This window comes from Polyodon spathula, chromosome 17 (genome assembly GCF_017654505.1).
Source record: "Polyodon spathula isolate WHYD16114869_AA chromosome 17, ASM1765450v1, whole genome shotgun sequence".
Lineage (NCBI taxonomy): Eukaryota > Metazoa > Chordata > Actinopteri > Acipenseriformes > Polyodontidae > Polyodon > Polyodon spathula.
The window spans coordinates 7,653,088-7,668,221 of NC_054550.1; the positions used below are offsets into that span (position 1 = coordinate 7,653,088).

Below are 15,134 nucleotides of genomic sequence, written 5' to 3' on the forward strand. Positions count from 1 at the left end.
TGCTGAAAATATCTCTTAATTTTTCCAGTGTTATCAGTAAGACAGAGACATCCCTTTGAGCCAGTGACATACTGTTTTAGGTCAGCAAGAGGAGGATTGAGGTGCCCCCACAGCTATAACTACCTTTGGGGAATGTAAACAATCTGAGCTATTAACGAGACCTGTTTTCTGATAAAGAAGAGTGCACACACATAGCTGAGTTGTAAAATAATCTAGAAAACAGACAGCCCTGAACAATATGATTCAGCAGCAAACATTTGGCTTGAGGAACATGATCTACAAAAAAAAAAAAAAAAAAACAATCACAAAATATTGAATTGATAAGGACAGATTACTGTCACTGAAACACCTTTTCATTTAACTCTTAGCATAAAGTGATGTTGAGTGCTACAAAATCTTAACAACCCTTCACCTTGGTTACACAGAAACAACATTAAAAGCTATGACATCGTTTCCTGAGTGGTACTCTAAACATTCTTTTGTGCTTCAGTAATGAAAAAACAGCTGTGACTTCCTACACACTTACAAAAAGGCCGCTTCTCTCCCATTGGTGACCCTGCTGGAACACTCTAGTAAACTTCCTCGCCCCAGCAAGCACTCTTTACATCTCTGATGTGCTGCTTGGAATACAAGAACCTTTCATACCACTAGGTCTCAAGATTAGCACATATGAAAAAAGAAAACAAGTTCCCCAAAGGCAAAACTACTGGCATTAAAACACCACTAAATGGAAGTTAATATTCTACAAAGGTCACAGGATATGTTCCAGCAAAATGTAAATGTTAAAAGGGCTTGTGAAAAGCTAAGAAAAACAAGCTCTTTTATTATCTTGCAATTAGATGACAATTTAGTTTATGTTATGTTATTTTAGCTATTTCAATCTTCACTTTTTTTACCTAAATATAGTTCAGTGTGTTCCCTTAGTAAATGAAAATCAAAGACAACACTGTGATGCTTTTATGTCAATGTTTTTCTTCTGTGGTAAGGTGCAATGATACTGTAACAACAGAGCAGCTCAAGCTGCAGGTATCACAGTGGTATAATTAATTTTTTTGCCATACTGATGTACTGCAATGGTATGAACAATACGGCAATATCATGGTAGCATATCAGTACTGTGTGCTAATGTGTCAGCACCACTGTGGACAGTTGTTACAATGGTCTTGCCTTGGCTGATAACACCGTGTAACAATTTTTTTTTTTTTTTTTTTTTTTTTTTGTTCCTGGGTAGTAAGTGCTATTTCCTAATTGCTTATGCCTCAAAAGTGTAGAAAATGGCTATTATTCCCCACAGACTTTGCTTTTGTGACCAGGACAGTGATATTTCAAAATATCACTATTTCCAATGGGAAAACGGGCAAATGTAAATACAGTATAATCGTAAATCTCGAAAAAATACTTACTTCTAAATCTTTTGTAGTCATTTGTGTATAATACAGTATAATCGTAAATCTCGAAAAACTACTCACTTCAAAATCTTTTGTAGTCATTTTTGTATTACTTTAGTATAAATACATGTTAATTTGGATTCATATGTTGTTTTTTTCTGACTTTATGTGAACGAAAAGACACACATTTGCCCGTTTTCCCATTGGAAATAGTGATATTTTGAAATATCACTGTCCTGGTCACAAAAGCAAAGTTTGTGGGGAATAATAGCCATTTTCTATACTTTTGAGGCATAAGCAATTAGAAAATAACACTTACTACCCAGGAACAAAAATTGTGTTAGATAGTGTAATTCCACGGTCTGCTAATGTATCTGCTAGGCTTTCTTTGGAGATCACTGTTACTTCTCTGAAAGTTTGGCAAACACAGTTGTTAAAAATGTGAGTACTGCCTTTGTAAAACCAGCATCAGATGTGTCATTATGTTATGCAATTCAGATGTCTCACACAGACCAAATAGTGACTGGAACTGGGACCTTACAGGCAGTTAAACATCTGGTGTCCCCGATCCCTGCAATAGACAACACCCTGCCTCAATAACCTTCTTGCTTGGCCTGGCTATGTCCTGCACAGACCTCTACTGCTGCAATCAGCGGGTCACATTCTATGGACTCCCAGGTATTCCTTAAAGACCCCTCCCATGAATCTGTTGAGAACTTACAGCCCATCCTCTTCCGGTGAGACATTATCAGGGGAAGTGAGGCTGGTGCTGGAGAAGCTGCTCTGGCTTCCTAACCCCTCTCGAGCCCTGCGACGGCGTTCTCTTGCTATCTCCTCCTCATCTTCTATACTCCTCTGAGCTGTCAGCCTGTCAGGGAAAGAAGAAGAATCAGTGAGTTTCAGAGCAAAGTTCCATGAAATTTAGTTAGGATGTAACCCACAACTGCACCCTCCAAAGATCTAGTACTTTTCAAGGATCAGCAATAAGACATGGAGACATAGTTATAAGAGGTGTACATGCATAGCTGTATATTAGCTTTTGGTTTTAGCGCCTATGTTGTGTAAACAGATCGAAATAAAACTAAAATCTGAAACATTTAAGTCACTGTGTTTACCTCCCTTGGTTGGCCTCCCAAGAGGGTTGTTCCACAAGCAAATCTATTATGGCCTACACTGAGAGAAATGTAATTTAAGCACTTGAAGCAGCAGCATGGTGAATCAATGCATTATCATGAATGGGGCGACTTCGATGATTCAAATATCAGATCTGATGTAAAGCACTCCTAGACCCACAGGAATGTTTGTATTTATTACAAGACTTTTACACCATGAGGGCAGATTTCAACCCCACCCAATCCCACAGCCCACTTATTTGACACATTTCTTCTGGCGCTCCAGTTGTGTGATCGGTGGGCATAGTGGTGAAGCCATGGGAACTTAAATAACAGCAGTCTGATCAGTTTTAAAAAACATTTTTTGCACACGTTTCCTCGCCTGTCTCTCATCTTTCTTCACCTCTGAATTAATGGCCAGATTTACAGTTTCATGGTCTTTACACCATAGTGCAATTTGTTTTGTGAAGGCAAAATAAACTGTTGATTTAATAAACCCAGTAACATACAATTAAAACACACAGAGACAAAAAATTCTGACACTGCAGCCTTTCTTTAGTATTACACTTGGATCTTAGCTAGTTTACCTGTTAACATGTATTCTTTATAGAAACAAGATAACTTTGAGCTGAGATTTCAAGATGTCTTCTATGGATACCGAAGGTGTTTTTTCTCAGCTAGTCCTGTTCTTACAGACAATTTTACACAAATAACATATTTTTGTTCTTCATGATGGACATCTGAAAATCTCAGTTCAAATGTATATTGTTTCTTCCAAAAAACCAAGGCTAAAACCAGGAAGACAAGTTTCAAGAACTATAAATAGAATTGACACTCATGCTTTGTCCTTAAATCTTCGATCAGACTAGCACTAAAGTGTAAGAGATATATATATATATATATATATATATATATATATATATATATATATATATATATATATATATATATATATATATATATATATATATATAATTTTGCACTTTATACTGGCCCATATTTTATATAGTGGTTAATTTCACACAATCTAAAATACTTTGCATAGTGTTTTCCATGCTTCTCTAAGTTCTACCACACTTGTATTTGGCTTAGCATTGCTTTGCCATAGCATTACTATACTTAACCACAATTTTCAGATACAGTACAGTCAATTAGTTCTGTTTCTGTGTTACTCTGGGCCACAAGTGCAATATGCAACATGTATAATTACACTTGAATCAATTACATGTTAACAACATAGTTAGAAACAAATAAGAAGCCAAAATAGGATTAGGAAAGTATAAAAATAACAAAATACAGGGAATTGGGTAACACTTGTACAAATTTACTAGAATTTTTCTATGTAGTTTCCTCATGTTTATAGTATGCCTTTACCATAGATTACCATGCTTTTTAATATGCTTTACCATACCCCTCAGGGTTTTACAATGCTTACCTGTGCTTAACCATGCTTTCACTGTGCTTTATTACAGTTTGCCATACTTTTATAATGGGAAACATTTATAAGGGTATGCAGATTTAAAAACAGATTTTATAGGATAACATGGAAGACTGTGAGCAAAGCAATGGGACATGCTAGTTGCTGTTATTTTGAAGTTAGTAAAGCTTCAAAGTCAAGATGGGATCTGGTAGATAGCAGCTTCCCAGACCTGCACCATGTGTAAGGTGGCTGTTGTGTCACTTTCTTTATTAAAAAGGATTACAGACTGTCTGGAGTGGGGCTGAATAGGGGGAGACCCCAGGAGACTGGCTTTCAGCAAGGCAGCTACATGTCTGGCACTGTCAGTGGCCCACAAATAGGCAATGGTTCCAAGGGAGACACTGATCCAGCCCCACCTGCCTCACATTTCCCATCTGGTGTAAAGGTGGAAAATTATTTTTATGAAAGGAAGGTTGGGTGAAAAACTAAAATAAAACCTTGTTTGTACAGAACTGAAAATGCAGCAACACAACCTTGGAGGCTTTACTCTGGCTATATTCCAAAAGCTAACACAAGGAAATCAATATAATCCTGCTAATACACTAGGAGCCTGCTATCATCAAGATATCCTCATGAGAATGCACTCTTTATTTTTTTTTCTCTTTTAGCTGGCTTTTGTTCAATGGAAATGCATAACATTGAGAAGAAAGTTTAGCCTCTGACTGTGGAAGGCTTGCAAATTCATCTTTCTTAATCCAGAGTGTGAGGAACCATCTAATATACTAAGATGTTGGTCCATTGCCTGGTTTTATTTAGTGGCATTAAAGGGTGTTTCACCATAACAGTCTTGTGAAAGGCTGTTTCTAGTCATTGGTTTGATTTATGAAGTTGGAAAATGCTTTTGAAATAGGCTAACTGAAAAAAAAAACCAAGAAGATTATAGACTTTATAAGAGAGTATTAAGAGCAGCTGGCTCACAGGTCTTTAATACTGTATAAGATTCTACAAAAAGTTTTGGTAGTGTTAAAATTACTTTTCAGACAGAGCCATGCTTCAGATTGACAAAGTTCAGCAACAGTCCAGTAACAATTCAGCAAAGATTTTTAGTATGGTTTCGATAACAATCATGAACTTTTTATATATCTCTGGTCTCGCCCCCTGGTGCACACTGGTGCTGCTTCTGTCTGTAATTTCATATACCGATACATTCCAGCACATTATGTTCCCAATAGGATCCCAAACAAATGCTGTCCTTCATCTCTGTTGACATTGTTGCTAGCAACCAAAACAAGGCTTTTCAATCGTAATTATTGCTTGAAGCAGACAGACAAAAAGTAGCTGGGAAAGTATACTTGAAGATTCACTATTGTGCAACTAGACACTCTGTTCTGATTCAAATGACTTTTGTATGACTTTGAAGTGTATAGTTGCATAACTCTTTTTGATTCACTATTTTCAAGGAGTAAAATAGCATGCATTGAACAATTCCACGAGACACAATAGAAGCAATAACAAAAAAATAAAAATCTACATAAAGTATTTTCATGCCATACAATATATTAGCAAAATCATTAAGGGCCAATGTGGCAAAAACAATAGGCATAATAGGTCAAATGTCTAAAATGTTTTTTAAACAGGTTTGAGCCAGTGGCACTGTAACAATGCTAGGGGTGTCGGGAATTGGTATAATTCTTAACATACTTTGCTGACCTTAAAGGTGTGCAGAAATTCTATAGTTTATCTTATCCAATTTACTGTTCATGTGGTTCAGGTTGGTTTGTTTTCATACCTATTAGCTAAGATGGACCCAGCAACATTTCACATGCTTTCAATGTGATTAAACTTCAGGCAACAATCACCTCCTCTCCAGAGAGTTATATTAGACTGAGCAGCTAAGGCTGGTCCCAATGGGAATTATTATTTCCTTCATTTTAGACAAAAAGCAGAAGCAGATCAAGTCAACCTCAGCCAAGGACCAACATCATTACCTCTGTTTTAAAAGTTGAATGCAGTTTTCCAAGGTAGTAAATTGTAGAGCAAGCTTGCCAAAACACAGCTGAGAAACGCAAAACAACAGTAAAGCATCAGAAAGTGTAATACAATCAGGTAAAAATGTTCAACTATGGATACCACAACAAAGCTCTTTCTGTGAACAATGTTTTTAAGTTAATTACTTGTATGCTGCCCTCGTTTTCTCTTGGGCTCCAAGAAAACAGCAGCAGGACTCCCATCTGTGCCTTGGGAATTAGGAAACAGTATATGTTTACTTTGGTTCAAAACCACTTTAACTAAACCAAAATATGGATGGACAATAATGCAGTTTTAATTTGTTCCAGAAACCCTGAATTCAGGGTACCCCAATAGCCACAATGCAGGCGGTTTATAGTCTTTAAAAGAAACTGGATTTTGCAGGTGGCAAGGTGGCAGAGAGGGTTACACTAACCTTTTGTCTCAGGTTAAAATTTGGCTCAGGTCAAATTAGTTTAGAGGATAAACAGAGTGCATTTCTTACCATTTTTAGTTCAGCTTTTTCATGTTATTCAAGTTCTAGCCAGTTGACTAGATCAACACGCTGTCTACAGGAAAAGGTTGAGAGGTCACATCCCTGATGTAATTAGGTTTGGGTCTGGAGAAGCAGATTTCCCAAGCCGCACAATCAGGGTTTGTGGAACTGTGCTGGAGGGGATGGATGTTCCCTTAACTTTCTGTAGGAGTAAATGGTTCCCAGAGACAGTTGATTTCACACAGTGTAACCAGCTGCTTGGCGGCTCCCATTGCTGTTTTTAAAATGTGTGACACTGTGGTGCAGTTTATTCAGAGGAGCACCGGGATAAATTGATAGAGGTTACACTCACTGAAGTGCAGCAAATATTTACATTATGTTAGCATAAATAGTATTCATCCTCTGTTCTATCTATATAACTGAAAATACAATTTGTTAAGCCAAACTAACTACCCACACTTTGTATATTATTGGATTTTGAATGGCCATTCAGCAATGTAGCCACACACCACAGAGGCAAACAATAACTTTCAAGATGCAGCCTGTACTTGTCACAGGGTACTCTCAGTATAGTTAAAGTCTGCTTTTAAAAAACCCTCGTCCTTACTGCCATACTTCCTTACACACTGCCCATTTAAATTGTACAGATTTTGGCAGGGTCAGTTGTCTCTGATTTAGAGATTCTGTGTTAAGTGGGTGAAGCAAAGGTAAAGTTCACAATAAGACAGATTAATAGAAGGCAATGGAAAAATACAGTTAAGAGTCACCATTGTTTTTTTTTTTTTAAATGAACAAGATGTAGCTTTTAATTCTGTAAAATGTACTCAAAGCAGTTTAAATGATTCTATTTGAGACGAGTTTTAGAATATCATCTTAATGTGACATAATTTCCATCTGAAACATTATATGCACTCCATCTGATAACTAAAAAATTGCAGATACCTGTATCACATCAGTATTATATTGCTCATGCAAATACAAGCTTGTCCATATTTTCCAATATAGCAACTTCATGTATGTACGTTTACATTTTTTTTTTTTTATTTACTAAATAATAAGGACTTTTCATAAAAAAAAAACACTACAAGTTACACTTAAGGCTTTGATTACTATATACATAGGTAAACATAAGTAAGAAAGTATTGCACATAATATACAATATATTATGTGCAAATATACAATATATATGTATAATTATATATATATATTATATATATATATATATATATATATATATATATATATATATATATATATATATATATATATATATATATATATAAGTAATATACAGGGTGATTAGAAAGTATGTTTAATGATATGGTGTGTTGATGTGGTAAATTCACTTTCTTATCACCCTATACATAGGTATATTATTAAAACCACACAAATAGGAGACATAAAAAATACCCATCTTACAGACAAAAACAACTCACAGTTATGAAAACAAGGCTATCAATTAATGTACAATCAAATAGGAGAACAAGATCAAGAATAAGAACAAGAACAAGACAACACGAAGCCAAAAGCTATATTAAATGTATTAGTTGTCTGTAATATGGGCTGTGCAATTTTTTTAGCTGTAAACATTACAGCTAAAGTGGGGATAGCTGGACTCCATCCATTTATTTTTAAATCATATACTTATACCGCTTAAATATATGTTTATAAAAGGGTTGCAGTTAGCTTCAAATTAAAATAGGAGTCAACTTGCCCATTACTACATCAAAAAAAAAAAAAAAAAAAACACTCACTCCACAGTCTGAGAATCCTTTCATTGTCACGTTATTGACCTACAATGACTTGCAACCATGGAATTTTTTTATTCACAAACATGTATCGTCATGCTTGAATAATGTACAAAACTAAACAGAATCAGAGCACTGTTATATAGCCAGATGGTATTACATTACATGTTAAATGGTAATGTGATTAATGGGTTCAAAGCCTATAGTGGGATGTTCAAGGCCTATAGAGGACTTTTCTTTAAGGTTATCTTTGTCTGTAGAGCCCAGTATACTTACTCCCTAGCAATTCCTCCAGATAAAAGAAAATGTGTACAATAAATTACCTCAAGAGATTAGTATGTTCATCGCCACCAGTGGAAAAGTATGTGTAAATAAAGTGGTTTTATCTTCCCCTGCCTGTTGAAGATCCCTGACATGTAATAATGTACAATCTAAACCTACGATTCAAGAAATTTGCAATGATATCCCAGTAACACTTTTTATTAAAGGAAGCTTAAATATTTTAAACTATACACTGTAACTAAAAGTCATCACAATTCTAACTGAAAAATTTCAAGTCATACACATCTACTTTAGAAGAGTACACTATCATTAGCTGACAAATGTTTTGGAGAAGGTAAGAGACAAAAAGTGAAACGTGTGGCTGCTTTGGGAGCCATCCATAGTCATTACCCCATAAGAAGCCTTGTATCAAAGGATGCTGCTGCTGTCATAAATTTTCCAGCAAAAATAGTTTTTTATTTATTTTTTGTTCTGAATTTGTATCTGTGTTGTGAAGTCTGGCAAAGACACATTTAGTTAATTCTTCTGTAATGTGAACATTCTTCTCGTGGTGGGCAAGTATCAAATGACAATGCCTGTTTGAGAACCATTGAATTCAGCTGACAGGTTTACAATACATTGTACAAGAAAATTATAAGTTTCTAAGCAATACAAAGAGACTGAAAGGGTTGAGGTCTGTTGTCTGCTGGTTTGTAAAATTCAAGAAAATAATCATTCTGAACTGTATCAGAAGACGCTTTTGTTCTGGGTTTGCCTGTGGAAAGTTTTACATTTGCTCATTTGGCAGAAGTGTTAAGTCATGTTCGCCAAAATATTTGGTAATAAGCTAGATAGCATCCCTACAAACTCCAGTTGTTGGATTGAAGGATCAGCTGAGGTCTTGCAACTCCCCAGTTCCTTTCCTGATGGTAATTAAAGACCACATCTGCACTGCAGTTTAACTCTTATCCTTTTCAATGTCTTATAAAGCTTCAGATTGAAATGGTTCTTAAAATGAGCATGTTGTACAAGTCTGACCTGACCTGTCTATGAGCCTTTTCATAAACATGTTTGTGGCATGTTCGTTTTGACCACATACTTGATCAGGTGCTTGCATCTGCAGCAGTTGCAACTGCAACCAAATATGAGTTTCTTTTTGGAATTAGAGTGAACCATTTATCCAATTGTGATGAGACTTGGAAAAACTCCTTTAACGTGTTATGTGTCTGTCATTAGCACAAAGTATTGATAGTATCAGAATCTGGGGGGATAAGGAGGCATCTTTTCTGCACGTTTTAATACTGATGGCTCAATTTGTTTTAATAGCAGCTATAGGCTTTGTCAGACATATACCTGTTTGTTCCTGACTCCGTTTGTGTCAGCCAAGCGAAATCAAAATTGGGTAATCACAACAATTTTTGTTTGGAAAGAGGACACTGAGCCAAATACAATTCCACAGCTGACGTTATGATACAATAACTTATCAGGGTTTTTTAAAGTTGCATTGGATACATTGCAAGAGGATTTCAGACAATACGTTACCCATAATACAATGACAAAATAACATATACTGTAAGAACTTGATCAATTAGGCCCCCTATGTATAGCTGTCTGTTATCTTTCCTCCTCAAGAATGCAGCTGCAACTAAAAGCCACAGAGTGGATGATATGTTAAAGGTGCTTTTCATTTTTTATTTGTTTGTTATAAATATACAGTTTATATTTTGAGCAAATTAGCCGTGAATACATCTGGATTCTCAATTGATTTTACTATGTAATGTTTATTTATATAAAGACATTCATATTCCTTCAAGTAGAATATAAAAAGGCCTATATGTATAGTTCTTTATGTCTTTACTACGACTTTTGATATTAAACTGTGAAGTTTTAAAATAACTAGCATATCATGATGTGATGATTGAGTATCACGTTTTGTGTGTATTTAGTCTCAGTGAGGCTGACTGTTATCTTTTTAAAGAACCATAACCACTTAAAGTTACACAGGCTCCACATAATGTCTCCTTTTAGTGAATAGAAAACTATCTCATCTCATGCATCCAACAGAGAAGAAGGGATATCAATCACTTTCCAACGGTCTTAGCAACAATAACAACAATGTCAAACAACAATACAGATGTTACCACTCAGCATACTTCTATTCCACATAAGTAATAAACTGTGAACAAATGGTGGTATTTTAGAACCAATGACGGACTACATTAACATAGGAGGTGCTCTGTGTTACAGCACAAATCATCTTTCAAAGTGTTATTGATCAAAACACTACACACTACAACAGCTCAGACTGACAGAGGAATGTCATAGTAGAGAAATAAAACAGACAAAATCTATTATCCAGGCAGTATAATGCTGAGTGTGTGTGTGTATATATATATATATATATATATATATATATATATATATATATATATATATATATATATTTTTTTTTTTTTTTTTTTTCATGCTAGATTGACCTTGCCTCCATTTTTAAAAGAATAGAAAATTCAGCATGCTTGCTGCTTGGTACACTGGGTGCATTAAGTCAGGGTTTCGCAATCCTGTTCCTGGAGACCCACTGTGTCTTCTGATTTTCATTCCAACTAAGTTCTCAATTACTTAATGGAACCCTTAAAATAACTATTCATTAGCTTAATTGACCTTTTTAATTGTTTTCAGTTTTTGAACAGTTGCAGATTTCAAGTTAACTATACAATTTTATAAATAACAGGAAATTGACAGCTTTTTAAGAGCGGAGAACAATTAAAAAGGTCTAATTAAGCACACTATTAGTTCAATTAAAGGTTTAATGAAATAATTAAGAACTTTGTTGTAATGAAAACCAGAAGACACAGTGGGTCCCCAGGAACAGAATTGGGAAGCCCTGAATTTAAGTAGCTCTAGAATTTAAAGGGTGTAGGCAACACTACCAATAACACAGATTATTTTAACTGAGTTCCACAAAACAACATGACAAACATACTTAGGAAGAGAAGTTTCTACGAAATGGTGATAACCACATTTAAAGACACATAAATACCCAGATATGTACCAATGCTAAGCTATGTGTGAACTCCAATGTTGTTTCCACATCAGCACTGTTTGTCTGAAATTTTATAAACTTCCCCTCACTATTGTATTACTTAAAACCAACATGAATTAGAAAGAAAAGTATATTTGTCTTTTTAATGCATGTTCTGCATTTACGTATTACAAAAACTGGGAACGTAGAGTTTAAAAGGGGATGGCGGCAAACTAGTCCTGAGCTTTAAGGAATAAGAGATGGAGGGTTTGATTTATGCCTAACAGATTCAAGTCTGAAATGAGCATGGTTGGGCAGCATTGATACTTGGACAGCAAAAGAGGGAGTCTTGATTGTTCCACATGGAAAGTCAATACTTCTTACAAATATGTAACTGCATAAATGCATCCTATCATGAGACAATCTTGTGCAATAAAAAATGGACCCACATGACCTATTAAGTAAGCAGTATGACCTAGATGGCTGATAATCAGTATGACTAGTAGAAATTAAGCTTTATAAAAGTTTGAAAGGGGCATAATACAGTAGTGGGTGTCAAACTAGTTAGGATATCTGTATCTCACTGTCCAACCTGTCTTTCAGAAAACACCTACAGATTGGCACACGTGTGGTTAAAAGCTAGGAATAACAAATAGTGGAAGACAGTGACTGTAGAGAATTGTGACATCTGCCAAATAAAAAGGCCACTCCCCTTGAGTGACCAACCTGTCTTTCAGAAAACACCTACAGATTGGCACACGTGTGGTTAAAAGCTAGGAATAACAAATAGTGGAAGACAGTGACTGTAGAGAATTGTGACATCTGCCAAATAAAAAGGCCACTCCCCTTGTAATATATATTATATACACTGTATATATTCAAGACATGGTAACAATGGGGAACTCCAGAGCCAGACCAGATGTGCTGATGTACAGTATTGGAACAAAGAGACTCAGCAAAAGGGCAAAAAGAGGAATTCCTAGAAAATCATATTTCTTTAATAACTGCAGAGTTATTTTTACACTCTTTCTCTCCCCCTCTAGTTCTCTCACCTGCTTTATGACTATCTGGTGCCTGAAGAGGACACAAACATTAAACAATAAACCATCTTTGTTTTCCTTTGGTTTCATTAATCCTCTTTGATTTGTGAGTAGGTATTCAAAGGTGCAGTACAGTAGAGAGTATTGCACATGCCACAGAACAAAAGCTTAATCTTTGTATACCACCTCAGTATAAACTTTGATATATGTGAGTTGGGTCACATTCCGGGTTTAATTTGAAAAGCTGTGTCTAAGACACACGGGTTTTGTTGAAAGGTATTAGTTCAGAGACACATATGCAAAGGTGGTTTTGCAGTGGCTGTTTAATCTAGACTGGAAGACAAGCTCCAATAGGTATACCTATTAATCACTCAGAATAAAACACTGCAGGCTGTCAAATATGACCTTAAACCTCAGCCTAGAGGTTAATCTATGCATTGTGGTCAATTTTATCTCTCTAAATAAAAAACAACAATATTGCCTATCATGTGATAAAGAGATATATTTAATTTTGTAAAAAACATTTGTGTATTTTACCAAAAAATGGAACACGTAGATTATTACTATTAAATATATCTTGCTGGTTGGGATAAAACTGCGCTATACTTTTTATAATTTTACAACATTTTTTTTTTTTTTTTTTTTTTTTTTTGTAGTGTGTTGTTTACACTTACAGACACTTAAGGATACACATTTAGGTTAAAGGTTTTATCTATAGGCTTTATTATCATAAAACCCATTGGTCAGTTTTAAATTTAAAACAGAAATATAGAATACTAGAAGTACCTGTAGATGTGTATATTTTAAGATATTTTATAAATACATAACTTTGCCTAATAAACAGGAAACCGATTATAATAGTTTGAATATAAACGTTAGTATGGTGATATATTTTAAACATTTTAAACATGTTTTATTTTTATATAAATTTTATCTGTAATTGTTTTACCTTAGCAGAAAGCATTGAAACCTTTTTTTTTTTTCTAACACTACCTGTCCCTACAGTATCACAGTGGTTGCGAGCCAGACCACTCTGTGTCTACCTGAGCCACCTCTTTTCCTTCTTTTGTTCATTTCAGAACTAAAGGCTCTGTTTAAACCTGCAGAGCCTTGTTGACAAGTAGCAAAAACATGCAACTCAGAACCAACTCACCAAGCATCATTTACACAAAACAATAGTCCCAGAACACTGGTATCCACTCACCTTAAGAGGTTTTGCAAACCTATCTTGCTGGAGTTCCTTCTCACAATAGCACTCGACATGTTGCTAGTAAAAAAGCTTTTGCAGTCAACCCCTTGAGTAAACTCTTGTTTCTGGTGACTAAAAATGAGTCTTTCTTCTTTAACAATCCTGCTGGGGTGGTGTGAGTTTCCAGGAAGGATACAATGTGTTTTTTTTGTTTGCCTTTTTTCAGGGTTGCAGGGTTTCCTCTCAGGTCCTGTCCCCTTTGCTGCCTTGTGAAAATGTGAGAGGGATTCTTTCAGCACAGCTTCTCTTAGTCAGGCTGGCTTAGTCAGTGCCCTGCCTCCCTCATCCTGCATGTGGTTCTCATTGAGAGCTTTAAAAACCTGGCTATGCATCACTACCCTACTTTGCCTGAATCCACAGACTGCAGGGTCATGTGACATGTCCTGGGGGAAAAGTAAGATGATACCAAGCACTCCCCCTATACAAAAGTATTGCCAGAAACAATTGGAAGGTGTATGGATTTCACCACACACAACGCATGCTGCTACCTCCAAAGGCACAACAAACAGATTTAGTGAAGCATTTTTGCCTGAGGGATATCTCACAAGAAAATGCTAGATGCCAGAAAAAAAGTGACAAGGGGCTGAATTTGTATTCTTGCAAGGCATTAAAGGTGTCAAAAGATAGCTAACTTATATGTTCTCGGTAGCTCACATAGTCAAAGCTATAACATTGTAACTGCCTGATTGCCTATTGCCTGGCTACTTGGAAGAAAAATTTGGCAACATCCTGGCTTTTACACAGATCTTCTAACAGAACACACCGCTAATTAAGTCATGAATAGCTTCCACTGTTGCTGTTTTAGCATGCTTGATGTTAAAGTAAACTAAATTACAAACAGAAAACTCATTTTGTATTCTTTGAAACTGACTTTTTTAGACGCTTGACATTGTATTAAAATCAATATTAACAGCAATTAGTTTTGCGTCTGTGTCTTGTGTTTTTCTTTAAGAAATTATATAGTGTCTTGCAGTTCTCGGCTCTAGCTCTAAGGCTACATCACACCTGGGTATAATTTACACATATGTGACGATCATACATTATATGGGTAGTGTGAATTAGTTGAGGTAAAATTACCTTCAACATATTCAGATGAGCTACCACATATATAAGCCTAAATATATAACCTAAATTTGTAGCTTCTCATCTTCTGTCCCACACCCTGTACTGTTAATACTTTATTTTTACAAAAAAACTATATATTGTTTGTAATTATGCCCATATCTTAAGAAATACATACCCATCAGATAAAATGTTCATGATGAGCATTCCCCATGTAATTCTCAGATACTATGGTTTTAAGCAGCACACATTACACAGCCATATATTTTCATATTAAAACTATTCTGGAATCAGCATAAGCTATTTCAAACATTTAAGTCCTAGGAACA

The 15,134-nt window shown here is 35.4% G+C and overlaps 1 protein-coding gene across 2 annotated transcripts in view; it reads right to left on the reverse strand.

Annotated features, from left to right (window-relative positions):
- Positions 1-14,062, reverse strand: part of LOC121330049 (non-muscle caldesmon-like) — a 44,475-nt gene extending 30,413 nt beyond the window's left edge. Inside the window, exons 1-2 of one of the 2 annotated variants that reach the window (XM_041276293.1) lie at positions 13,699-14,062; positions 2,110-2,256 (exon numbers count right to left, since the gene is read on the reverse strand). In XM_041276293.1, coding sequence (XP_041132227.1) covers positions 2,110-2,256; positions 13,699-13,757 — 206 coding nt within the window. In that variant the 5' untranslated portion in view covers positions 13,758-14,062. The remainder of the gene's footprint in view (positions 1-2,109; positions 2,257-13,698) is intronic. The other variant, XM_041276292.1, reaches the window with a different exon arrangement.
- Between the last annotated feature and the right edge of the window lie 1,072 nt (positions 14,063-15,134).